General features: G+C 47.5%; 1 protein-coding gene across 1 annotated transcript in view; it reads right to left on the reverse strand.

Moving 5' to 3' along the window:
• The window catches only part of col27a1b (collagen, type XXVII, alpha 1b), a 610967-nt gene that overhangs the window by 121027 nt on the left and 464359 nt on the right, over positions 1-25581 (reverse strand). The window contains exons 41-43 of the mRNA XM_078227545.1: positions 21385-21438; positions 20479-20532; positions 7444-7551 (exon numbers count right to left, since the gene is read on the reverse strand). Coding sequence (XP_078083671.1) covers positions 7444-7551; positions 20479-20532; positions 21385-21438 — 216 coding nt within the window. The remainder of the gene's footprint in view (positions 1-7443; positions 7552-20478; positions 20533-21384; positions 21439-25581) is intronic.

A 25581-nucleotide genomic window follows, 5' to 3' on the forward strand; every position in this document is an offset into this window, starting at 1 on the left:
TTACGCACAGCGCCAGGGGTCTATTTGGCACAAGGGTTATTAACCAGAGGAGAGGGAGTTAAGAGTTAGGGCAGCACCGTGATTAGCACTGCTGCCTCACAGCGCCAGGCACCCGGGTTCGATTCCGGGCTTGGGTGACTGTCTGTGTGGCGTCTGTATGTTCTCCCTGCGTCTGCGTGGGTTTCCTCCGGGTGCTCCGGTTTCCTTCCACACTCCAAAGATGTGCAGGTTAGGGGGATTGGCCATGCTAAATTGCCCCTTAGTGCCCCAAGATGTGTAAGTTAGGTAGATTGGCCATGCTAAATTGCCCCTTAATGCTCCAAGATGTGTAAGTTAGGTGGATTAGCCATGATAAATTGCCCCTTAGTGCTCCAAGATGTGTAGGTATGTTGACTGGCCATGCTAAATTGCCCCTTAGTGTCCAAAGATGTGTAGGTTAGGTGGATTGGCCATGCTAAATTGCCCCTTAGTGTCCAAAGATGTGTAGGTTAGGTGGATTGGCCATGCTAAATTGCCCCTTAGTGCCCCAAGATGTGTAGGTTAGGGGGACTAGCGGGGAAAGTACATGGGGCTAAGGGGATAGGTCCTGGGTGGGATGCTCTGTCAGAAAGTTGGTGCAGACTCGATGGGCTGAATGGCCTCCTTCTGCACTGTAGCGATTCTATGATTCTCAATTGGAGGATTAAGTATCGATGGCATTGCGAGCATGCCTCATTCAGACTGGATGGGTTGCTGTCAGCCCCTTCAAGTCTAGAGTAATACTCATGAATGTAACAACAGGCGTGTAGCGTTGCTTTGGAATGCTGTAATAATGTCCTGCACGGCCTCCAGACGTTAAGAGCGAGTGAGTGCTTGTTATGTGGCTCTGGTTATTAAAGAGACCTGGAAGAGTCACAAGGAGATTTCCTTCTCTTCGCCATCCGCAGGGAAGAGCGAATGCCAAAACCCGGAGTGATTTATGCAAACTCAGGCCAACATGAACTCGTGCTGAGGACAAACTCATTCCAGATTTTATTGGCTTGGGTCCCACCTTCTGAAAACTTAATGGAAACAGTTAATCTAACGGGTCCATCAAGAGTTGAGCAAAGTCAGCGGTGGAGATGAAACGGAACTGGGGAGATGAGTCTTTGCCCACTTAACCCTTTGCCACCTTTGGTCCACCAAGTTTGTAGGAAGGCTGGAAGTCCCTCCTCCGCTTAATCTGATCAAAGCTAAATGAACTGTCAGACTCGCAAACTGCAGTCACGTCTTCGACAGCTGACATCTTCGCACAAATTCATAGACCTAATGTTGTCAGGAAAGGCACTTCGAACGGCACGGTGGCCCAGTGGTTAGCACTGCTGCCTCACAGCTCCAGGGACCTGGGTTCGATTCCAGCCTCTGGTTGCTGTCTGTGTGGAGTCTGCACGTTCTCCCCGTGTCTGCGTGGGTTTCCTCCAGGTGCTCCGGTTTCCTCCCACAGTCCAAAGATGTGTGGGTTAGGTGGATGGGCCCCTTAGTGTTCCGAAATGCGTAGGTTAGAGGGATTAGCGGGGCAAATATGTGGGGGTACGGGGATAGGGCCTGGTTGGGATTGTGGTTGGTGCAGACTCGATGGGCCAAATGGTCTCATAGAGTCATAGACGTTTACAGCATGGAAACAGGCCCTTCGGCCCAACTTGTCCATGCCACCCTTTTTTTTTAAACCCCTAAACTAATCCCAATTGCCCGCTTTTGGCCCATATCCCTCTATACCCATCGTACCCATGTAACTATCTAAATGCTTTTTAAAAGACAAAATAGTAACCGCCTCTACTACTACCTCTGGCAGCTTGTTCCAGACACTCACCACCCTCTGTGAAAAATTTGCCCCTCTGGACACTTTTGTATCTCTCCCCTCTCACCTTAAACCTATGCCCTCTAGTTTTAGACTCCCCTACCTTTGGGAAAAGATATTGACTATCTAGCTGATCTGTGCCCCTCATTATTTTATAGACCTCTATAAGATCATCCCTCAGCCTCCTACGCTCCAGAGAAAAAAGTCCCAGTCTATTCAGCCTCTCCTTATAACTCAATCCATCAAGTCCCGGTAGCATCCTAGTAAATCTTTTCTGCACTCTTTCTAGTTTAATAATATCCCTTCTATAATAGGGTGACCAGAATTGCACACAATATTCCAAGTGTGGCCTTACCAATGTCTTGTACAACTTCAACAAGATGTCCCACCTCCTGTATTCAATGTTCTGACCGATGAAACCAAGCATGCCGACTGCCTCCTTCACCACTCTGTCCACCTGTGACTCCACTTTCAAGGAGCTATGAACATGTACCCCTAGATCTCTTTGTTCAGTAACTCTCCCCAACGCCCTACCATTAACTGAGTAAGTCCCGCCCTGGTTCAATCGACCAAAATGCATCACCTCGCATTTGTCTAAATTAAACTCCATCTGCCATTCGTCTCCTTCTGCACTGTAGGGATTCTATGAACGTCTACCATCGTAGTAGGCTGTGGATTAAAACGCAGTGTCATCGACATTCCCTCTGTAACCGCGATGGAGATCACTCACTAAACATGTTGCGAAGCCGTCCAAAATGCAGACCGAGAAAATCCAAAACTCTGGCTAATGACATGCTCTTGGTGCCCAGCCCATCTCCAATCACACACGGCATTTCAATGATCCCCGCTCCTGTCCAGCAACTCCCACATCTGCGTGGGTGGAGGGGGGGATAACCCCGGTGGAGGGGGGGATAACCCAGCACCAGACACGCTGAAGGATCTCAGCTCCTGCGAGGATTTGTGAAATGAAGCTGGCAATAAAAGAATTAACTTTTTATTTTCGCGGGATTGAAACATAGGGTTTCGGATTTGGTTTTTCTTTCATTAAAAAGTCATGAGGCATGCAGTGTTTAGACTTTTTTTTGCGGCTGGCTCTTTTTTTTGGTAATATTAGCAGGCAGTCCCTGGGTACATCCATGCGATTGGCTTGAAGACGATCTCTGGGTGCCAATTCACACAGACAGGCAAAAAAAAAATAGAAATGAAACCCCTTTTCCTCATTAGAAGAACTAAACCTCGGAAAAAAATCGATGCCAATTTAAGTGGGAACATGTCTGGCTGGTGTCCATCCAACTTACCATGAAAGAAGATAACCAGGCTGTGAAAGGGCTTTAATCGCAACCCATAATCAGCATTTAACCCGTGCTTGCGAACAATTCGTCTGTCTTTTAAGTGGCTGGTCCTGTACTTCTGAAACGTTTCTGGAAACGATCTCAGCTCCAGAACATATCGGTTTGGCCCGATCTTGCCTGCCTGTCTGGCGCCTGTTCCCTCTTCTGATTGTACAATGCCATAAAACGTCAGATCCAAACAGTCTCCAGATGTCGGACACCTGGTTCTTGAAGTGGCTGCTCTACAACTTCCTAAACCTACGAACGTTGAGGGACCGGCTGGGGGAAAAAAAACAATCCCTCTTGTTTGTAGCTAAGAGCAGCATTTAAAAATAGCCTCCAAAAGATACACAGCACGCTGTTATGAATAAGTCATCCTTCTCAACAAAGGGCTTACAGTGTTCCCAAACAGATTCAAAAGCAGTCTCAGACGGCAGATAAGGATGGCAGCTAGCCTACTGCTCCCACACTCATCCCCCTTGAGAATATTAATGGAGATTATAGGGAAATTGTGTACAAAGACATCAGCGTGGGCCACTGTTGTAAATGACATTACCAGAACTATTATTCAGTGGAAAAGAAAAGCAGCAAAAACCATTGCACTTTGACACACTGTGAAGAACATACTCTTCAGAAGCATTTTAACAGCCAACTGTCATTTTCTAAACCAAAAAAGATCAGTGTGGGGGCTTTAAACAAGTAGATTGACACAACATTTCTACCTGAGTAATACTTGCTAAGTTTCAAGATGGTTTGCCAAGTTCAAATATTCATTTTCAGAAGGAAGATTCTATCAATCCAATTCAAAGATGATGCAGAGCAGGTTCTTTGACGCTGCCCGGGGAGGTGGCGGGGGCAGGTACGATAGCGGCATTTAAGGGGCAACTAGATGACTACATAAATAGGACAGGACATTCTCCCAGTGTCTGCGTGGGTTTCCTCTGGGTGCTCCGGTTTCCTCCCACAGTCCGAAAGACGTGCTGCTTAGCGGCATTGGCCATGCTAAATTCTCGCTCAGTGTACCCGAACAGGCCCCGGGATGTGGCGACTAGGGGATTTTCACAGTAACTTCATTGCAGTGTTAATGTAAGCCTTACTTGTGACTAATAATCTTTACTTTTACTTTAAAATACGGACTCTGTAAGTGCATACGGTTTTAGTTTAGTTGGGGCATCATGATCGGCGCAGGCTTGGAGGGCCGAAGGGCCTGTTCCTGTGCTGTACTGTTCTTTGTTCTTTGACATGACCCGTCCCTCAAACTGCAACAGATAAAATAACTCCTTCAAAAACCAATTTCCATCTCTCATGTGGGGAAGGGACTCAGAGCTGGAACAAAGTGGGGGCGGTGGGAGGTGATGATGACAGAATTATATCGCACCGTTTCTCACTGTGCGTCAAACGACTCAAGAATGTAAGGTGCGTGTTTCCCAGTTTTGCAGGTGCAGGTCACAGAGTCAACTCTACCTTCACTGCACCGCAACCCATGGAACAGGTGGAATAACGTAGTGGTGTAGGGCGGAATTTTCCAGTCCTGCTGCAGTGACCGGGAATTCCCACTAAAAGTCAATGGACTTTTGGCCGCTTTCCAAATTTTGCAGTCCCGCCCACAGCAATTCCTGCCGCTGGCGAGACTGGAAAATCCCACCAGCTGTTCCGCGATTGTAACAGACCTAGGGACAGAATAACGCAATGCAGTATCAACATACTTAAAGGGCGGCACGGTGGCACCGTGGGTTAGCACTGCTGCCTCACAGCGCCAGGGATCTGGGTTCGATTCCCGGCTTGGGTCATTGTCTGTGTGGAGTTTGCACATTCTCCCCGTGCCTGTGTGGGTTTCCTCCGGGCGCTCCGGTTTCCTCCCACAGTCCAAAGATGTGCGGGTTAGGTGGATTGGCCATGCTAAATTGACCCTTAGTGTCAGGGGGATTAGCAGGGTGAATGTGTGGGGTTACGGGAATAGGGCCTGGGTGGGATTGTCGTCGGTACAGACTTGATGGGCTGAATGGCCTCCTTCTGCACGTCGGGATTCTATGATATGAATTGGGAGCAGGAGTAGGCCATTTGGCCCTGCCAACCTGCTCTGATATTCAAGCAGATCATGACTGACCTGATTCTAACCTCAAGTTCACATTCTCACCTACCCCCCACAGGCTATCAGTCCCTGCTTATCAAGAATATGCCTCAAAAATATTGAAAGACTGCTTCCACTGTCTTTTCAGGAAGAGAGTTCCAAAGGCTTGTGATGCTCAGAGAGAAATAATTTCTCCTCATCTTTGTTCTAAATAGATGATCTCTTATTTTTAAATAATGATTCTTAGTTCTAGATACTCCAGCAAGAGGGAACATCCTCTCCACATCCACCCTGTCAATACCCCTCAGGGTCTTATATGTTTCAATCAAGTTGTCTCTTACCCTTCTAAACTTTAGAGGATAAAAGTCTAACCTGTCCAACCTTTCCTCATAAGACAACTCGCCCACTCTTGGAATGAGTTTAGTAAATCTTCTCTGAACTGCTTCAATTGCATTTACATCTTCCCTTAACTAAGGAGGCCAATACTGTGCACATTACTCCAGATGTGGGTCAGAATTTTAACGGCACGCCCACTCCGGAATCGGGGCGGGTGAGGCTCGCAGAACGGTTTTCTCCGTTGGCCCTGGGCGGGCTCCTATGAGCCTTGGGCGGGCGTGCGGGTAAAATTCCAGCCGTGGTCTCACTAGTGTCCTGTATAACTGAAGCATAACCCCCCCTACTTTTGTATTAAATTCCCCTCACAATAAATGATGACATTCCGTTAACTTTCCTAATTACCTGCTGTACCTGTATACTATCCTTTTGTGATTCATGCACTAGGGCACCCAGATCCCTCTGCATCTCAGAGCTCTGCAGACTCTCACCATTTAGGTGATATGCTTCATTTTAATTCTTCATGCCAAAATGGACAATTTCACACTTTTCTTACATTATACTCCATTTGCCAAATCGTTGTCCACTCACTTAACCCATCCATATCCCTTTGTAGCCTCCATCTGTCTTTCTTCACAACTTACTCTCCTACCCATCTTTGTGTCATTGGCGAATTTAACACCCACACCTTTGATCCCTTCATCCAAGTCATTTATATAAATTGCGAACAGTTTAGATCCCAGCACTGATCCCAATTGGCACACCACTTGCCAACCAGAAAAAGACCCATTTATATCTATCTGTGATATCCTGTTAGCCACCCAACATTCTATCCATGCCAATATGTTATCCCCCACACTATGAGCTTTTACTTTTCACAATAACCTTTGACAGCACGGCAGCACAGTGGTTAGCACTGCTGCCTCACAGTGTTAGAGTAGAAATGCTGTGGGTAATTTATTGAGTCTCGAGCCCAGTGTTGAACCTTGCTGGCAGTCAGTGCATATTGGAAAATTGGATTACCGTATTGTAGTCCTATCTCCACTTGGTATAGAGGGGTAAATGGTGATGTCACTGGACTAGTAATCCCGAGGTGAGAGCTATTGCTCTGGGGACACCATAGCAGCTGGTGGAACTTAAAGTCAAAAATAAAAACCTGGAATTGGAAGCCAGTCTCAGTAATGGCGACCATCGATAAAAACCTATCCTGTTCACTAATGTCCTTTAGGGAAGGAAATCTGCCATCCTTACCCGATCTGGTCTATGTGTGACTCCAGGGCCACAGCAATGTGGTTACTCTCAACTGCCATCTGAAATGGCCTGGCTAGCAAGGGAAGGCGATGGCCCAGTGGTATTATCGCTAGACTATTAATCCAGAAACTCAGCTAATGTTCTGGGGACCCGGGTTCGAATCCCGCCACGGCAGATGGTGGAATTTGAATTCCATAAAAAGTATCTGGAATTAAGAATCTACTGATGACCGTGAAACCATTGTTGATTGTCGGAAAAACCCATCTGGTTCACTAATGTCCTTTAGAGAAGGAAATCTGCCATCCTTACCTGTTCTGGCCTACATATGACTCCAGAGCCACAGCAATGTGGTTGAATCTCAACTAGGAATGGGCAATAAATGCTGGCCTTACCAGCGACGCCCACATCCCATGAATGAATCAAGAAAAATCTAGGAGCCTTGCAAAATGACTGGGATCTTGTGGATGCTTCATAATTGATCAAGTCTGAATAATCTTGGTGAGCAAATATCCTGAGATACTTGGGGATTTTAAATATCCACACGGATGCTGTGACATTTTCCATTCTTCTGTGATTGTCCACAAGCTGTTTCCAGTTGCTCCATACTGCTGATTTGTTTTGGAAATTGGAAGGATACTTACTTGAACTCCTGTGATTCCTGGAACTCCTGGTGGGCCTTCTGCTCCTTTCAATCCTTCCGGACCCCTGTCTCCTTTATCTCCTTCTGCCCCTGGGTCTCCCCTGTCACCCTGGTGGGAAAAGACAAGAGGGCAGTGAGCGAGATGCAGATCAATCAAGGAGAAAAAAAATCAGTCAAACCTGAAGCCTCCTATTATCCTCCGAGATGGGCACGTTCTTCCAATTCTGGCCTTCTTGATTTGATTTATTATTGCCACATGTATTAACATACAGTGAAAAGTATTGTTTATTGCGCTCTATACAGACAAAGCATACTGTTCATAGAGAAGGAAACAAGACAGCGCAGAATGTAGTATTACAGTCATAGCTAGGGTGTAGAGAAAGATCAACTTAATGCAAGGTAAGTCCATTCAAAAGTCTGACAGCAGCAGGGAAGAAGCTGTTCTTGAGTTCGTGACCTCAGACTTTTGTGTCTTTTTCCCGACGGAAGAAGGTGGAAGAAAGAATGTCTGGGGTGCGTGGGATCCTTAATTATGCTGGCTGCTTTGCCGAGGCAGTGGGAAGTGTAGACAGAGTCAATGGATGGGGGGCTGGTCTGCGTGATGGATTGGGCTACATTCACGACCTTTTGTAGTTCCTTGCAGTCTTGGGCAGAGCAGGAGCCATACCAAGCTGTGATACAACCAGAAAGAATGCTTTCTATGGTGCATCTGTAAAAGTTGGTGAGAGTCGTAGCTGACATGCCAAATTTCCTTAGTCTTCTGAGAAAGTAGAGGCGTTGGCGAACACCCCCAATTTTAGTGTTTATGGCTTCAGTAGCCAAGGCCCCAAGTTCTAGAATTCCCTCTCTAAATCCCTCCAGCTCTCCACCTCTTAATCCTCCTTCAAGACATTCCCTGAAAACTACCTCTCTGACCAGTCCTAATATCTTCTTATGCCGGTTGGTGTAAACACTTGTTTGATAATCTCTCCTGTGAAGGGGCTCTGTTTCTGTAAAAAGGCGCTATATCAATGCAAGTTGTTAATATTGTCTATGAAGCACTTTGGGGAATCCTGTGGTTGTGGAAGGCACTATATAAATGCAAATCTTTCTTTCTGGAAGAGGTTGATCTGTAGATAGTGTTAGAAAATAGAGATAGTTTAAATAGTTTATATTTGTACTTGGGGTATTAGATATAAGATACAACTTTAACTTGAAGCTTAATTTGTGGTTCTGCATTTGTGTGCTCAGAAAGGGTTAAAACTTTAGTTAGCTTCATGTTAAACAAAGGTGCCTGTAAGTCTATAGGTTTTAATTTCACTTCAAACTTAGCCTGCATTGTAATACGATGCAAAATCAATTAAGGCTTGAAAAAACTAACCATGTGGAGGGCAAGAAGGCAGGTGCCAACTCTACTACAGCTGAAATGGGGATGGAACGCCATGTTGTTGGTATCAATTTTGCTAAACTGGCTGTCCAACTGCCCCTCCATCCCAGAGGACTCTGGGTTGCTGTGGCAACACACACATGTTGTAGTCCAGATAAATGAACAGATTATATTAGAGGTTCCAATTACATGACTGAGGAGCTTCTGGCTCAGAGACAGCGATAAAACCCATAGCCCAACAAGACCTCTCATCACTGAATCCCTACAGTACAGAAGGAGGCCATTCGGCCCATCGAGCCTGCACCGACAGCAATCCCACCCTATCTCCATAACCCCACATATTTACCCTGCTAATCCCCCATGAATCAACCTAACCCGCCAATCAACCTAACCCACACATCTTTGGAGTATGGGAGGAAACCGGAGAACCCGGAGGAAACGCACGCAGACACGGAGCAAATGTGTAAACTACACACAGTCACCCGAGGCCGGAATTGAACCCAGATTCCTGGCACTGTGAGGCAGCAGTGCTAACCATGTATCACCCCATGGTGTATTTAATGAAAGTTATTAAAGTAAAGCTGCAAGATTACAGGGAGTCAAGACACAAACGTGCTAGCTTCCTCTCCAATGAACTCTAACAAATAATTCCTTAGTTGGTCTCAGAGATTGATCAATACCTCACATGTCTTGGATTTGATCAATGTTGGCATTCAGTTGGAAATGTAACAGGACACCCTTTCCTATGTATAGAATCATCGAATCCTACACTGCAGAAGGAGCCATTCGGCCCATCGAGTCTGCACCGACCACAATCCCATCCAGGCCCTTTCCCCATAACCCCATGCATTTACCCTAGCTAGTCCCTCTGACACTAAGGGGCAATTTAACACGGCCAATCCACCTAACCCGCACATCTTTGGACTGCGGGAGAAAACTGGAGCACCCGGAGGAAACCCACGCAGGGGAGAATGTGCAAACTCCACACAGACAGTGACCCAAGCCGGGAATCGAACCCAGGTCCGTGGTGCCGTGAGGCAGCAGTGCTAACCACTGTGCCACCGTGCCGCCCAGCGTAAACACCTTGAGATAAAATACATTCTTCCTTCAAATTGATGCTGATCCATTCAAGATGGTCTGTGGAGTATTAACCGGGATGGCTTAACAGTTGTCAGATGAGAGGTTCAGGTAAGCTGGACTTCTTTCCATTGAACAATATTGAGACTGGATTTATTCCAGATCTTTGCAATGTTGTGGGAAGCACTGGGAAATGTACATTTCAGCAGCTTTACATAACCTCAGCCACAATCATGGAACTAATGGACCTAAGTATGTTCCAACAAGCCACAGGGGAGGAGATCTCACTTTCGAAAATAGATTTCCCCAGCAAAGTACGAACAGTCACGGCAGATTAACTCCGCGAAACGTAAAGGGGAAGGAACGTGTGATTAAGCCCACAAGCACAGGTTCTGTTAAAAACAATACAAGGGCCTACAGCGGAGCGTGGATGAATGAAGTGAAGCTGGTTGATTATCAGTGTTGATATCATACATTCAAAATGCCATGTTTTCACTTGCTTCTCAGCAAGTTTTTCCATTAAAAATTCCTTTGCAATAAAAACTGCCTCTTGTAAGCTGGCCGCTCTGTAATTACACTCCCCCTGGCTTCCATTATAAATGTGGACTTTGGAGTTTATGAAGGAAATATAAAAATAGGCACCTGACGTAAGACTTAAAAATGGGATGGAATTACATCTTTTTAAAAAATATATTCTTTCACGGGACATGGGCATCGCTGGCTAGGCCAGCATTTATTGCCCATCCCTAACTGCCCCCTGAGAAGGTGGTGGTGAGCTGCCTCCTTGAATCGCCGCAGTCCATGTGCTGTAGGTGCACCCACAGTGCTGTTAGGGTGGGTGTTCCAGGCACTTGACCCAGTGAAGGAACTGCCGATATATTTCCAAGTCAGGATGATGAGTGGCTTGGAGGGGAACTTCAAGGTGGTGGTGTTCCCAGGTATCTGCTGCGCCTTTTCCTTCCAGGTGGTAGAGGTCACAGTGCTATCGTAGGAGCCTTGTGGTTTTCTGCAGTATGTCTTGTGGATGGTACACAAGGCTGCTGTGTGTTGGTGATGGAGGGAATAACGTGGTGGATGCGGTGCCAATCAAGCGGACTGCTTTGTCCTGGATGGTGTCGAGCTTCCTGAGTGTTGTTGGAGCTGAACCCATCCAGACAAGTGGGGTGTATACTATCACACTCCTGACTTGTACTTTGTAGATGGTGGACAGACTTTGGGGAGTCCGGAGGAGAGCTACTTGCCACAGAATTCCCAGCCTCTGACCTGCTCTTGTAGCCACCGTATTTATTTGGCTGGTCCAGTTCTGTTTCTGCTCAATGATAACTCCCAGGATTTTGATGGTGAATCCAATTGGTCGAATTATATGTCACCCTCTAATCCCACTTCACCTGAAGACTACACGTGTTATAGATTTAAAAAAAGGATGCAGGTTGCTTTAAGAGTTAGGCACATGATATGATGATGTCATTAGGGTGCGTGCTCAGGCTGCTGTTTTACTTTTAATTTTGTATTCTGCAGTGCAGAGAGAGTAGCTCCTCAATAAAACTTTGTTGTTGTTAGCTTGAATCTACATGTGCAAACCACGTTCTTTTCCTTCTGTTATAACCCACAACACCTCACAAAGTTAGGACACTACAACTTGTCCACACTCTCCCTGTGTGACAGTACAGCACCTCAAATAGTGATTTCTTAAAACTTACATCTGTGAACACATGTTCCAAACTTTTGTGTTCACATTTGAAATGGAAATCGCCTATGTGAATTTGTCTTTCTATCGCTGTCCTGCTGTTCACAATAAGGTGTTAAAGAATACGGGACAAGGGTGAATAACTGGAGTTAGGTCCCCGGTTAGCCATGATCACATTGAATGGTGGAACAGGCTCGAGGGGCTGAATGACCTCCTGCTGTTCCCAAGTTCCTATATTCTTAAGTACCACAATTTTATAGGTCCCAACTGCTTAGTAAAGGAATGGCAATACTCCAACAATTCCAATTCCCTGCTTCCAAGTGCAGTCAGTTTGCTGTTTAATTATCTATAATGTATTAAAAATCTTGTCAGTGTACATTTCTTGTCAATGTTTTTCCAATATAAATTCCAAAGTCTACATTTACAAGGGAAAATGTCTTTGGGCAGAGTTTTATGACTCTGGTGTGACTGCGGCGGGTCTGTAAAACGCGACAAATGGCTAAAACTTCCATTGACTTTGGCGGGACTGTGAAATCCCACCGGTGTAAAATTCTGCCCGATGTACACCTGGCAAGCAGTAACGTCTCCTGACCACCACCCGCTCCCCTCCTCTCCCCCCCCGCGCCCCCCGCCCCCCAGCCAACCCCAGTCCCAGTGGTGTTACGTTAGCACCGCAAGGATGATGTAACTCCAGCACGAACGACCTTCGGAATGGAGATGTTATAATGCCGTGTGCCCCACTCTCCAATCACATTGCAACTGAAGACTAACACCTGGTTTTCACTCTCATTGCGCGATCGTACAGGGGGCCAACTAACAGAAGTAATAACCTGTAGCAGCAAGCTTGTTTTCCCTGGTTGGGGTATTGAGAGCACGGAAGCAGAGTCCCAGGATAAAGGATCAGGATAAAGGGTAGCACAGTGGCACACGGGTTAGCGCTGCTGCTTCACAGCGCCAGGGACCCAGGTTCAATTCTCCCCTTGGGTGACTGTCTGTGCGGAGTTTGCACATTCTCCCTGTGTCTGCGTGGGTTTCCTCTGGGTGCTCTGGTTTCCTCCCACACTCCAAAGATGTGCAGGTTAGGTGGATTGGCCATGCCAAATTGCCCCTTAGTATCCAAAGATGTGCAGGTTAGGTGGATTGGCCATGCCAAATTGCCCCTTAGAGTCCAAAGATGTGTAGGTTAGGGGGGTTAGCCATGGTAAATTATCCCTTAGTATCCAAAGATATGTAGATTAGGTGGATTGGCCATGCTAAATTGCCCCTTAGTGTCCAAAGATGTGCAGGTTAGGTGGATTGGCCATGGTAAAATGCCCCTTAGTTTCAAAGATGTGTAGGTTAGAGGGATTAGTGGGGTAAATACGTGGGGTTACGGGGATAGGGGAAGGGCCAATGTAAGATACTCTGTTGGAGAGTTGGTGTAGACTCGATGGGTCGAATGGCCTTCTTTTGTATTGTAGGGATTCTATTCTATGAAGCATGTGTGGGGAGTGCTCCCTCTAGTGTTGCGACATAAACACATGCAACCTGGAGTCAGAGGGGCTTTGAATGAATAGGACCTGGGTGGGTTACACTTCAACGTTGCCTCCACAGATATTCCAGTTTTGGTTAGCACTGTAGACAAAGTCAATTGTTTATATCAATTCCGTCATTTCACTATCTCGTTTTCCATCTCAGCACTGTACTGCTCTTTCTGTTTCTGTTCCCCACCTGTGTCCTCATGTTTCCACTTTCCATCTCGACGTATCCTGCTCTTCTTTAAATGTTGTTCATGCAAAACTCTTTTGGAGAAACAGCCACTTGTTGTTGTAGTCATGGTTGGATAAGATACGTGGGCGGCATGACTGCTGCCTCACAGAGCCAGGGACCCGGATTCAATTCCGGCCTCGAGTCACTCTCTGTGTTCTCTCCATGTCTCCGTGGGTTTCCTCCGGGTGCTCTGGTTTCCTCCCACAGTCCAAAGATGTGCGGGTTAGGTGGATTGGCTGTGCTAAATTAGTGTCTCCCTTGCTTGTCACATGTATTAACATACAGTGAGAAGTATTGTTTCTTGCGCGTTATACAGACAAAGCATACCGTTCATAGAGAAGGAAAGGAGAGGGTGCAGAATGTAGTGTTACAGTCATAGCTAGGGTGTAGAGAAAGATCAACTTAGTGCGAGGTAGGTCCATTCAAAAGTCTGACAGCAGCAGGGAAGAAGCTGTTCTTGAGTCGGTTGGTACGTGACCTCAGACTTTTGCATCTTTTTCCCGACGGAAGAAGGTCGAAGAGAGAATGTCCGGGTGCGTGGGGTCCTTAATTATGCTGGCTGTTTTGCCGAGGCAGCGGGAAGTGTAGACAGAGTCAATGGATGGGAGGCTGGTTTGCGTGATGGATTGGGCTACATTCACAACCTTTTGTAGTTTCTTCAGAGGGTGGTTAAGGGTCACTCACATAGCTGTGCATCTGGGGTCATGTGTAACATACATCACAGAATCGCTACAATGCAGAAGGAGGCCATTCAGCCCAGCAGGCATGCACCGACTCTCCGACAGAATATCTTCCTCAGGTCCACACCCAATCCCCCTTAGTGTCAGGGGGATTAGCAGGGTAAATATGTGGGGTTACAGGGATAGGGCCTGGGTGGGATTGTGGTCGGTGCAGATTCAATGGGCCGAATGGCCTCTTTCTGCACTGTAGGGATTCTATGATTCTACACCATTCGTGACATGGTGATCTCATTGAAAGACTAAAGGAGCTTCATCGGATAGACTGTGTTTAGGTTGTTTCCTCCTGGCTGGAGGAATCTGGAACACAGCGGTATAGTTTCAGGGTAAGCGGGTTGTTCAGTTCGGGCTGAGATGAAGAGAAATGTCTTCATCCTAAGGGTTGTGAATTCTCTGCACCAGAGAGTTTTGTGGATGCTCAAGTTACCCAGTATGATAAAGTCTGGGAAAGATAGATTTGCGGTCTCTCAGGGAATTAAGGGATTTAGGGAGCAGGCAGGAAAGTGAAACCAAAGATCTGCCATAATCATATTGAATGACGGAGCAGGTGCGAGGGGCATTGGTCGTAATTCTTATCCTATTCCTGATGTTCCGATATTGATGTGGCTTTGACTCAAGTTGTCCTAGCCCCGGTCCTATGGGCAACTTGGAGGGATCCAAACAGGGAGTGATGGGAGAACTGAACATGTATGGCACGGTGGTACAGTGGGGCAGCATGGTAGCACAGTGGGGTGGCACGGTGTCACAATAGTTAGCACTGCTGCCTCACAGCACAGGGACCAGGGTTCAATTCCGGCCTTGGGTAACTGCGTGGAGTCTGCACGTTCTCCCGGTGTCTGCGTGGGTTTCCTCCGGGTGCTCCAGTTTGCTCCCACAGTCCAAAGATGTGCAGGTTAGGTGGATTAGCCATGCTAAATTGCCCCTTAGTGTCCCAACGTGTGTAGGTTAGGGGGGGATTAGCGGGGTAAATGTGTGTGGTTACAGGGATGCAATCAGGTGTGGACTTGAGGAAGATATTCTGTCGGAGAGTCGGTGCATGCCCGCTGGGTTGAATGGCCTCCTTCTGCATTGTAGCGATTCTGTGATGTATGTTACACATGACCCCAGATGCACAGCTATGTGAGTGACCCTTAACCACCCTCTGAAGAAACTACAAAAGGTTGTGAATGTAGCCCAATCCATCACGCAAACCAGCCTCCCATCCATTGACTCTGTCTACACTTCCCGCTGCCTCGGCAAAGCAGCCAGCATAATTAAGGACCCCACGCACCCCGGACATTCTCTCTTCGACCTTCTTCCGTCGGGAAAAAGATACAAAAGTCTGAGGTCACGTACCAACCGACTCAAGAACAGCTTCTTCCCTGCTGCCGTCTGAATGGACTTAACTCGCATTAAGTTGATCTTTCTCTACACCCTAGCTATGACTGTAACACTACATTCTGCACTCTCTCCTTTCCTTCTCTATGAATGGTATGCTTTGTCTGTATAGAGCGCAAGAAACAATGCTTTTCACTGTATGTTAATACATGTGACAATAATAAATTAAATCAAAAATGGCCCAGTGAGACATTCTGTTTGAGGACAACTGGGGATTAGCAACAAATGCTGACCCGACCAGCAATGTCCACATCCCAAAGAATGGAGAGAAACAAAGACTCTAACCACATTACACCACCCACACCGTCTCCCCTGCTGTGAATAATATCTCAGTGGAGCTACAACTGAAGAATAACCGATGCAGAATATTCTGCTGGAGGTTACTGTTCATGGAACGCCACAGCACACAATGAGATCATCCAGCCCGTCGTACCTGTGTCTGCTCTACAGTAGAGCTGTCCAACAAATCCCGCTTCCCTGTTCTTTTCCCTGTAATCTCCTTCAGGCATTTATCCAATTCTCTTTCGAAATCCGTTCCTGAATCTGCTCCCATGTCCTTTCATAGAAACATAGAAACCCTACAGTGCAGAAGGAGGCCATTCGGCCCATCGAGTCTGCACCGACCACAATCCCACCCAGGCCCTACCCCCACATATTTTACCCGCTAATCCCTCTAACCTACGCATCCCAGGACTCTAAGGGGCAATTTTTAACCTGGCCAATCAACCTAACCTGCACATCTTTGGACTGTGGGAGGAAACCGGAGCACCCGGAGGAAACCCACGCAGACACGAGGAGAATGTGCAAACTCCACACAGACAGTGACCCGAGCCGGGAATCGAACCCGGGACCCTGGAGCTGTGAAGCAGCAGTGCTGACCACTGCGCTACCGTGCCGCCCAAGGCTGTGCTTCCAGATCACACTCACCCGTCAGGCAGCATTTTATGGCTTCGCTTGCCCCGAAACCGTGAAATCCTTCCCGAGGTGAACGGACCTTTCCATGTTCCGCCCCTCGTCCGTGGCAGGCGGAACGGTAAAATCCTGGCACCCATGTTAAAAAAAAGTTTCCTTGTGTTGCCCCTATTTTATGTGCCATTTACCTTAAATCCACGTCCTCTGGTGACTGACTTGATTAGCTGTAAGTATTCACATTCCAACCCAATATCCCGGTGTCCAAGTTCTGCACACATGAGGACGGCCTCAACCGGGATATTGTGTTCATGTCACACTATCTGTAACCCCCACAGCTTGCCTGGACCTGCAGAGTCTCACTGGCTGTCCTGTCTGGAGACAATACACATCTCTCTAACTTGTCTTAATGCTCTCTCCACTCACATTGTTTGTACCTTTAAGACTTGATTGGCTGTAAGTATTCGCATTCCAACCATTATTCATGTAAATTGAGTTTGTGTCTTTATATGCCCTGTTTGTGAACAGAATTCCCATTCACCTGAAGAAGGAGCTTATGGCTCCGAAAGCTGGTGTGGCTTTTGCTACCAAATAAACCTGCTGGACTTTAACCTGGTGTTGTTAAACTTCTTACTGTACTGACCCTGTTGCCAATGGAAACAGTTGCTCCCTATTTACTTTATCCAAACCATTCCTACATTTCAACATATCTGGCAAGTTTCATCTTTTCTGCTGTAAGGAAGAGGTGGGATGGTTGATGGTACAGAGCTGGTGGGCTGAATGGCCTCCTCCTGCACTGTTCTATGGTTTCTTTGGAAAACAATCGCAGCTTCCCCAGTCTCGTCACACAGCTGAGGCCCCTCGACCAGAACCATCGAATACAATAGAATCCCAACAGTGCAAAAGGAGGCCATTCGGCCCATCAAGTCTGCACCAACTCTCCGACAGAGCATCGTACCCAGACCCATTCCCTTAACCCCATGCATTTATCCTACTGATCCCCCTAACCTTGGGGTACGAAGGGGCAATTTAGCATGGCCAAACCTAACCTGCACATCTTTTGGACTGTGGGAGGAAACCCACGCAGACACGGGGGGAATGTGCAAACTCCACAAGGACAGTCGGACACGGGCATGGGTGGCACGGTGGCACAGTGGTTGGCACTGCTGCCTCACAGCGCCAGAGACCTGGGTAAAATTCCGGCCTTGGGTCACTGTCTGTGTGGAGTTTGCATGTTCTCCCCGTGTCTGCGTGGGTTTCCTCCGGTTGCTCCGGTTTCCTTCCACACTCCAATGATATGCGAGTTAGGTTGATTGGCCATGCTAAATTGCTCCTTAGTGTCAGGGGGATTCGCAGGGCAAATGAGGGTTACGGGAATAGGGCCTGGGTGGGATTGTGGTCGGTACAGACGTGATGGCCTTCTTAATTAATAAGGGGGTCAGGGGTTATGGGGAAAAGGCGGGAGAATGGGGATGAGAAAAATATCAGCCATGATTGAATGGCGGAGCAGACTCGATGGGCCGAGTGGCCTACTTCTGCTCCTATGTCTTATGGTCTTATGGGCCAAATGGCCTTCTTCTGTCCCGTAGGGATTCTGTCTCATTCTATATCTATATCACAGTCATCCAAAGGCCGAAATTGAACCCAGTTACTGGTGCTGTGAGGCAGCAGTGTGAACCACTGTGGCGCCGTGCCGTCCCATAGCTAATGCGACAACAAACTTTCAGCATAGCAAGATCCCACAGGCAGCATTGAGGTTTTCGCTGGAGGACAGTTATTGGCCAGGATACTGGGGATACATTTCTCCTTTGCTCTTCTTCAACATCGGGCCATGGGACATTTTAGATCAACTGGAGAGGGCCAATAGGGCTTCGGTTTAAAGTTTCATTTGAAAGTTGGTACCTCTGACAGTGCGGCAGTCCCTCAGTACTGACCCTCTGACAGTGCGGCACTCCCTCAGTACTGACCCTCTGACAGTGCGGCACTCCCTCAGTACTGACCCTCTGACAGTGCGGCACTCCCTCAGTACTGACCCTGTGACAGTGCGGCACTCCCTCAGTACTGACCCTGTGACAGTGCGGCACTCCCTCAGTACTGACCCTCTGACAGTGCAGCACTCCCTCAGCACTGACCCTCTGACAGTGTGGCACTCCCTCAGTACTGACCCTGTGACAGTGCGGCACTCCCTCAGTACTGACCCTGTGACAGTGCGGCACTCCCTCAGTACTGACCCTCTGACAGTGCAGCACTCCCTCAGCACTGACCCTCTGACAGTGTGGCACTCCCTCAGTACTGACCCTGTGACAGTGCGGCACTCCCTCAGTACTGACCCTGTGACAGTGCGGCACTCCCTCAGTACTGACCCCCTGACAGTGCGGCACTCCCTCAGTACTGACCCCCTGACAGTGTGGCACTCCCTCAGCACTGATTCTCTGATAGTGCGGCACTCCCTCAGTACTGACCCCCTGACAGTGCGGCACTCCCTCAGCACTGACCCTCTGACAGTGCGGCACTCCCTCAGCACTGACTCTCTGACACTGCGGCACTTCCTCAGTACTGACCCCCTGACAGTGCGGCACTCCCTCAGCACTGACCCTCTGACAGTGCGGCACTCCCTCAGTACTGACCCTCTGACAGTGCGGCACTCCCTCAGCAGTGACCCCCTGACAGTGCGGCATTCCCTCAGCACTGACCCTTTGACAGTGTGGCACTTCCTCAGCACTGACCCTCTGACAGTGCGGCACTCCCTCAGTATTGACCCCCTGACAGTGCGGCACTTCCTCAGCACTGACCCTCTGACAGTGCGGCACTCCCTCAGCACTGACCCTCTGACAGTGCGGCACTCCCTCAGCACTGACCCTCTGACAGTGCGGCACTCCCTCAGTACTGACCCTCTGACAGTGCGGCACTCCCTCAGTACTGACCCTCTGACAGTGCGGCACTTCCTCAGCACTGACCCTCTGACAGTGCGGCACTCCCTCAGCACTGACTGGGATGTCAGCCTGGATTATGGCTCCAAACAAACAACATGAATGGAATAGAGTAATAACTGCTTTGTGCATGGCACGGTGGCACAGTGATAGGGCGAGGCGGCTCCTTGCAAGCTATCGCCAGCCTACCCTCTAATTCTATGTCTTACTCTCATTCTATGCTTTTAAACTCTATTACAATATTAAGTTGATCTTTCTCTACACCCTAACTATGACTGTAACACTACATTCTGCACTCTCTCCTTTTCTTCTCTATGAACAGTATGCTTTGTCTGTACAGTGCGCGGGTTAGGTTGTTTGGCCAGGTTAAAAATTGTCCCTTAGAGTCCTGCGATGCGTAGGTTAGTGGGATTAGCAGGTAAATATGTGGGGGTAGGGCCTGGGTGGGATTGCGGTCGGTGCAGACTCGATGGGCCGAATGGCCTCCTTCTGCACTGTAGGGTTTCTATCTATAATTCTATAAGAAACAATGCTTTTCACTGTGTGTTAATACATATGACAATAATAAATCAAAATCAAATCAAATTCAAATCAAATTGAATGGCCATCGTAAAATTACCCGTTCGTGTCCCAAGAGGTGTGGGTGAGGTGGATTAACCAGGGTAAATGGGGTGGATTACAGGAATAGGGCAGGGGTAGAGCCTGAGTAAAATATTCTGTCACAGAGTCGGTGCAGACTCAATGGGCTGAATGGCCTCCTTCTGCACTGAAGGGATTCCATCGCCGGAATTCTACCGCCCTGCCCGCCACGGAATTGGTGCGGGCGAGGGGTGGACAACAGGAATGTCCGTTGACCTCAGGTGGGAATTTCCTGTGTCTCTTGTGCAAGGTGATAAATCCTGCCCTATGGATCAGGAGCAGACTAACTTGGAGAAATAATCTTCTCTCAGTCTGCTGGCAAGGCCTGCGAGGGTGGCTTTAGCCATGGGGCTTTTAATCCCTACAAGCTATTGCAATCATTCCAGTCTCAGCTCGCAGCCATAGACAGGGTATTGCGTCTATGCCAAGAAAATAATGATGCGGTTACGATTAACCAGCTCGATCCAGAATCCGACATGGGCCCAGTCCCAAGGTTGCCGGTTCGGAGTCGCTGCACCTATATTGCATCTTACAGTCCATGCAGATTCAGCACTGAAATTCTTACCTTGAGCCCATCGATACCAACAGGTCCATCATCTCCCACCAGACCAGGCTCCCCCTTGAGAAAGAAGAAACAAACTGAGTGATTCTAGAAAGAGTCGTTGCATGAGGTACTGATAAGGAAGTTTAGCAACAAAGGACATAGAAGCAGGAGAAGGCCCATTAACCCACCAAGCCTGCTCATTGAATCCCTACAGTGCAGGAGACCCTTCGACCCATCGAGCCTGCACCGACCACAATCCCACCCAGGCCCTATCGCCACAACCCCATGCATTTACCCTAGCTAGGCTTACAATATCACTGCAATGAAGTTACTGTGAAAATCCCCTAGTCGCCACACTCCGGCACCTGTTCTCCACACTGTCTGTGCCGATTCTGAACATTCTCCTGTCTGCGTGGGTTTCATTCGGGTGCTCCAGTTTCCTCCCACAGTCCAAAGATGTGCAAGTTAGGTGGATTGGCCTTGCTAAATTGCCCCTTAGTGTCCCAGGATATGTAGGTTAGGTGCATTGGCCATGCTAAATGCATGGGGTTACGGGGGGGAGTGGGCATGGGTAAGATGCTCTTTAGAGAGTCGCTACAGACTCGATGGGCTGAATGGCCTCCTTCTGCACTGTAGGGATTCTATGATTTCCTGGAACATCTTCCAATGTGTTACCATTATCCCAACTAATTCACTTCAGGGAGAGTTGGGTGCAAAGTGAAACTCCGAGAGGTTTATCCTAAGGGTTGAGACTCAAACAGGAATTCAGATCTTGAAACAAGAACCTCAAGGCTACAAGAGTCGAGAGATTTTGTTTCTCCTCCGATGGCCTCCTGTGGGATAGTCCACTGGAAAGTTTCTGCAGTGATGTTTGACTTTGGGAACACAAGGTTATTTATATTGGTATTCAACAAATCAGTCACTTACCCTTTGACCCATGAGTCCTTGTTCACCTCTGGCTCCCGGTTGTCCAATTTCACCCTGAAGATTGAAGTACAGATCGAAAATTACAAGATGACAACATTCGTTCATAAAATCTTCATCATAAATACTTTTGCATCATTCAATTTAGAACAAATCACGACTCCTTATCATTCGCTCATGAGGTGCGGATGTTGCTGCTGGGACAAAAATGTATTCGGAAATGTTTATCTGGGAATGCTTTCATCAATGAAAGTGTCTGCTTACATATGAATCTCTGACTGCTTCTTCAAGGGAGAATTTACCTTGTTCACAGGATCTTCTTGGAGGGTAGAGCAGAACAACATGACTGATTGGTTTGCTCTACAGTGTTATGAAACAGCGGATGGGAAGGGCCTCTCTGCCCAAATTCCAAATGGAAGCTTGAAACAAGCTGCCACAACGGTTTGCAATTTGTCTATTATGAGGAGTCATCCGAAGTCGCGATAAGTAAATCCCAGGCCAGACTTTAAATACTAAATTTAAACGTTTATCAAAATTAAAATAAAACCATTAATGACACAAGGACACCTTTACACAGCTAACAGTATTTTCCAACCATTTTCCTAAAAGATATTGGATTCAATAAAATCAGAGCTAAAATCCCCTGTTGCTGAAACCTTGTTAATTGGCAGAGTATCTTACAGAGGAAATACAATCTCAATAAAAAGAAACACTGTGGTGAACCATAGATGGTTATCACTATGGGTACTGAACCATAGATGGTTATCACTATGGGTACTTGTACATATGTTACTCTTGTTACTGTTGGGGTTAGGGTTGGGGTGTTCCACCTGTAAGCATTGTTCTGTGGTACACTCCGTTTGGCTCCGCCTTCTTATAGGAGTATAAAGGTCACTGCTACTTCCTAGTGACCCTTAGTCTGGGATAGTATTGTTAAGCAGTGTGCTCTATTCTTGTTGCAAATAAAAGCCTTTATTTCCCGAGTACGGTCCAGCCTTTTGAGTGAATTAATCGCGCATCAAACACAACATTTTGGTTTTTCCTAAGGCATTTCTTTTTGATTCTATCATGTCGCTGGCAAGCCCAATGTTTGTTGCCCATTCCCTAATTGCCCATGAACTGCGTGGCTTGTCAGGTCATTTCAGAGGGCAGTTAAGGGACAACCACATTGCTGTGGCTCTGGACTATTCACTGCAGCGGGACTGGAGAATCCTGGTTGCGGGTGAGGTTGGGGAACCTGGCCCATGATCTTGCTGAATGGCAGAACAGGCTGGAGAGGCTGGATGGTTTAGCTCCTGCTCCGAATTCTTACGTTCACAGCCTGCACTCTCCGGGAACCATGTGGAATGCTGTGGCAAAACAGTTTTCACCTCTTGGTCCAAATCCAAATCAAACAGAAGGGTTGAAGGAACTGGATGGAACAGTAGTGTTGGAACCTCGACCTAATTTCTGTCCTAATTTGGATTAAAAGTCATCTGTCAGAACCTATGCCTGTTGTCCGTCCAGAGGCTCCTCCTCCTGTTGCTGTGACGTGGGGAGAATTCACAAAGCCTCCTAGCATGTAAACACAGGGATCATTCTCAGAATGTGCCTTGTGCCAGAGTGGTGAAGAAGGCATTCAGCATGCTTGGTTTCATTGGTCAGAACATTGATTGCAGGAGTTGGGACACCTTGTTGAAGTTGTACAAGACATTGGTAAGGCCACACTTGGAATACTGTGTACAGTTCTGGTCACCCTATTATAGAAAGGATATTATTAAACTAGAAAGAGTGCAGAAAAGATTTACTAGGATGATACCGGGGCTTGATGATTTGAGTTATAAAGAGAGGCTGGATAGTTCGGGACTTTTTTCACTGGAGCGCAGGAGGCTGAGGGGTGATCTTATAGAGGTCTACAAAATAATGAGGGGCACAGATCAGCTAGATAGTCAATATCTTTTCCCAAAGGTAGGGTAGTCTAAAACTAGAGGGCATGGGTTTAAGGTGAGAGGGGAGAGGTACAAGAGAGTCCAGAGGGGTAATTTTTTCCACACAGAGGGTGGTGAGTATCTGGAACAAGTTGTCAGAGGCAGTCGTAGAGACGGGTACAATTTTGTCTTTTAAAAAGCATTTAGACAGTTACATGGGGAAGATGGGGACAGAGGGATATGGGCCAAACGTGGGCAATTGGGACTAGCTTTGTGGTTAAAAACTGGACGGCATGGACAAGTTGGGCTGAAGGGCCTGTTTCCATGCTGTAAACCTCTACGACTGTATGCTGCTGCTGACTCTAAGCTGGATAGTGAGAAGGCCAACTCACATTCGGAAAACTACCATGGGAGTGTGGCCCCTTTAAGGGGGTGATCCATTAGGGCCACGTAATCGGCCTGGACCATATGGAAGCTAAGCCAATCAGGTGCAAGTGCGGATGTCCTGGGCTGGGGAGGAACCTCAGTAAGAGCCAGTTATTGGAGAGTGTAGTCGTGTATTCTCCTTCTGAGAGACCATATATTGCTGGTAACAAACCCTTCTTAACTTGAGATCACAACGGGTTGCCGTCAAAGTTATTACAGCTACTTTTGAAAATTAAAATAACAACGGAAAATACTGGAGATGTTTTCTTTTGCTATTTGCCACCATGTGTTTAGTATGATTGTAGTATTTTGGGATGGATTTAAGTTAGGACCACATCAGCTTTAAAGGTGTGTGGTTTGGTGATTAGCACTGCTGTCTCACAGTGCCAGGGGCCCGGCTTCGATTCCTGGCTTGGGTCACTGTCTGTGTGGAGTCTGCGCATTCTCCCCGTGTCTGCGTGGGTTTCCTCCGGGTGCTCCAGTTTCCTCCTTCAGTCCAAAAGACGTGCTGGGCCATGCTAAATTCTCCCCCAGTGTACCAAAACAGGCGCCAGAGTGTGGCGACTAGGAGATTTTCACAATAACTTCATTGCAGTGTTAATGTTCAAAGTTTACAGCTTATCTATTTATTAGTCACAAGTAAGGCTTACATTAACACTGCAATGAAGTTACTGTGAAAATCCCCTAGTTCCAACACTCCGAAGCCTGTTTGGGTCAATGTACCCTAACCCGCACATCTTCCAGACTATGGGAGGGAACCGGAGCACCCGGAGGAAACCCACGCAGACACGGGGAGAACGTACAGACTCCACACAGACAGTGACCCAAGCCAGGAATCGAACCTGGGTCCCTGGTGCTGAGGCAGCAGTGCTAACCACTGTGCCACCGTGTCGCCCCATGTAAGCCTAATGTAATGTAAGACTACTTGTGACAACAATAAAATAAAATTTAATTCAAAATTTGCCCCAGGGTTAACATAGAACCATGGAAAAGTTACGACACAGGAAGAGGCCATTCAGCCCATCGTGCCTGCGCTGGCCAAAAAAGGAAAAAATAAAAGGCCACCTTCCAGCTCCTGGGTTGTAGCCTGGCGGGTTCCAGCAGGTTAGGTACTGATCCAGGTCCCTTTCCAATGAGTTGAGGGCTTCCATCTCCAGTACCAAACCAGGCAGTGAATTCCAAACACCCACCACCCCCTGAGTGAAGAAACTGTTCCCCACACCCCCTCTAATCCTTATTGATCACCCTCACTCTGTGCCCCCCCGGTAACTGAGCTCTCTGCTGTGTTACTTAGAACAAAAACAAATTTTAACACTTTACATAGATGGACGAATGAAACTGACCGGGAGACAAGGCCTGCCCGGTCCATCCATTCGGAATTACTTAGATCAGAATGTCAGTAAGCTGGGGCAAGAAACCTGACATGGGACATAGGAACAAGATTAGGCCATTCAGCCCATCAAGACCACTCTGTCCTTCAATACTATCATGGCTGATCGGACACTTAAATGTCTTTTACATCCACTGTCCCATTAACCTTTCACGGTATCGTCAATCAGGAATCTATCAATCTCTGCTTTAAACTTACTCAATGACTGAGCTTCCACAACCCTCTGGAGAAGAGAATTCCAAAGATTTACAACCTTTGACATCAGTGAACCAGATGGGTTTTTCCGACCATCACCAATGGTTTCATGGTCATCAGTAGATTCTTAATTCCAGATTTTAAAAATTGAATTCAAATTCCACCATCTGCCGTGGCGGGATTTGAACCCGGGTTCCCAGATCATTAGCTGAGTTTCTGGATTAATAGTCTAGCGATAATACCACTCGGCCATCACCTCCCCTTGTCTCTGTGTAAAGACAT

Source organism: Mustelus asterias, chromosome 13 (assembly GCF_964213995.1).
Source record: "Mustelus asterias chromosome 13, sMusAst1.hap1.1, whole genome shotgun sequence".
Lineage (NCBI taxonomy): Eukaryota > Metazoa > Chordata > Chondrichthyes > Carcharhiniformes > Triakidae > Mustelus > Mustelus asterias.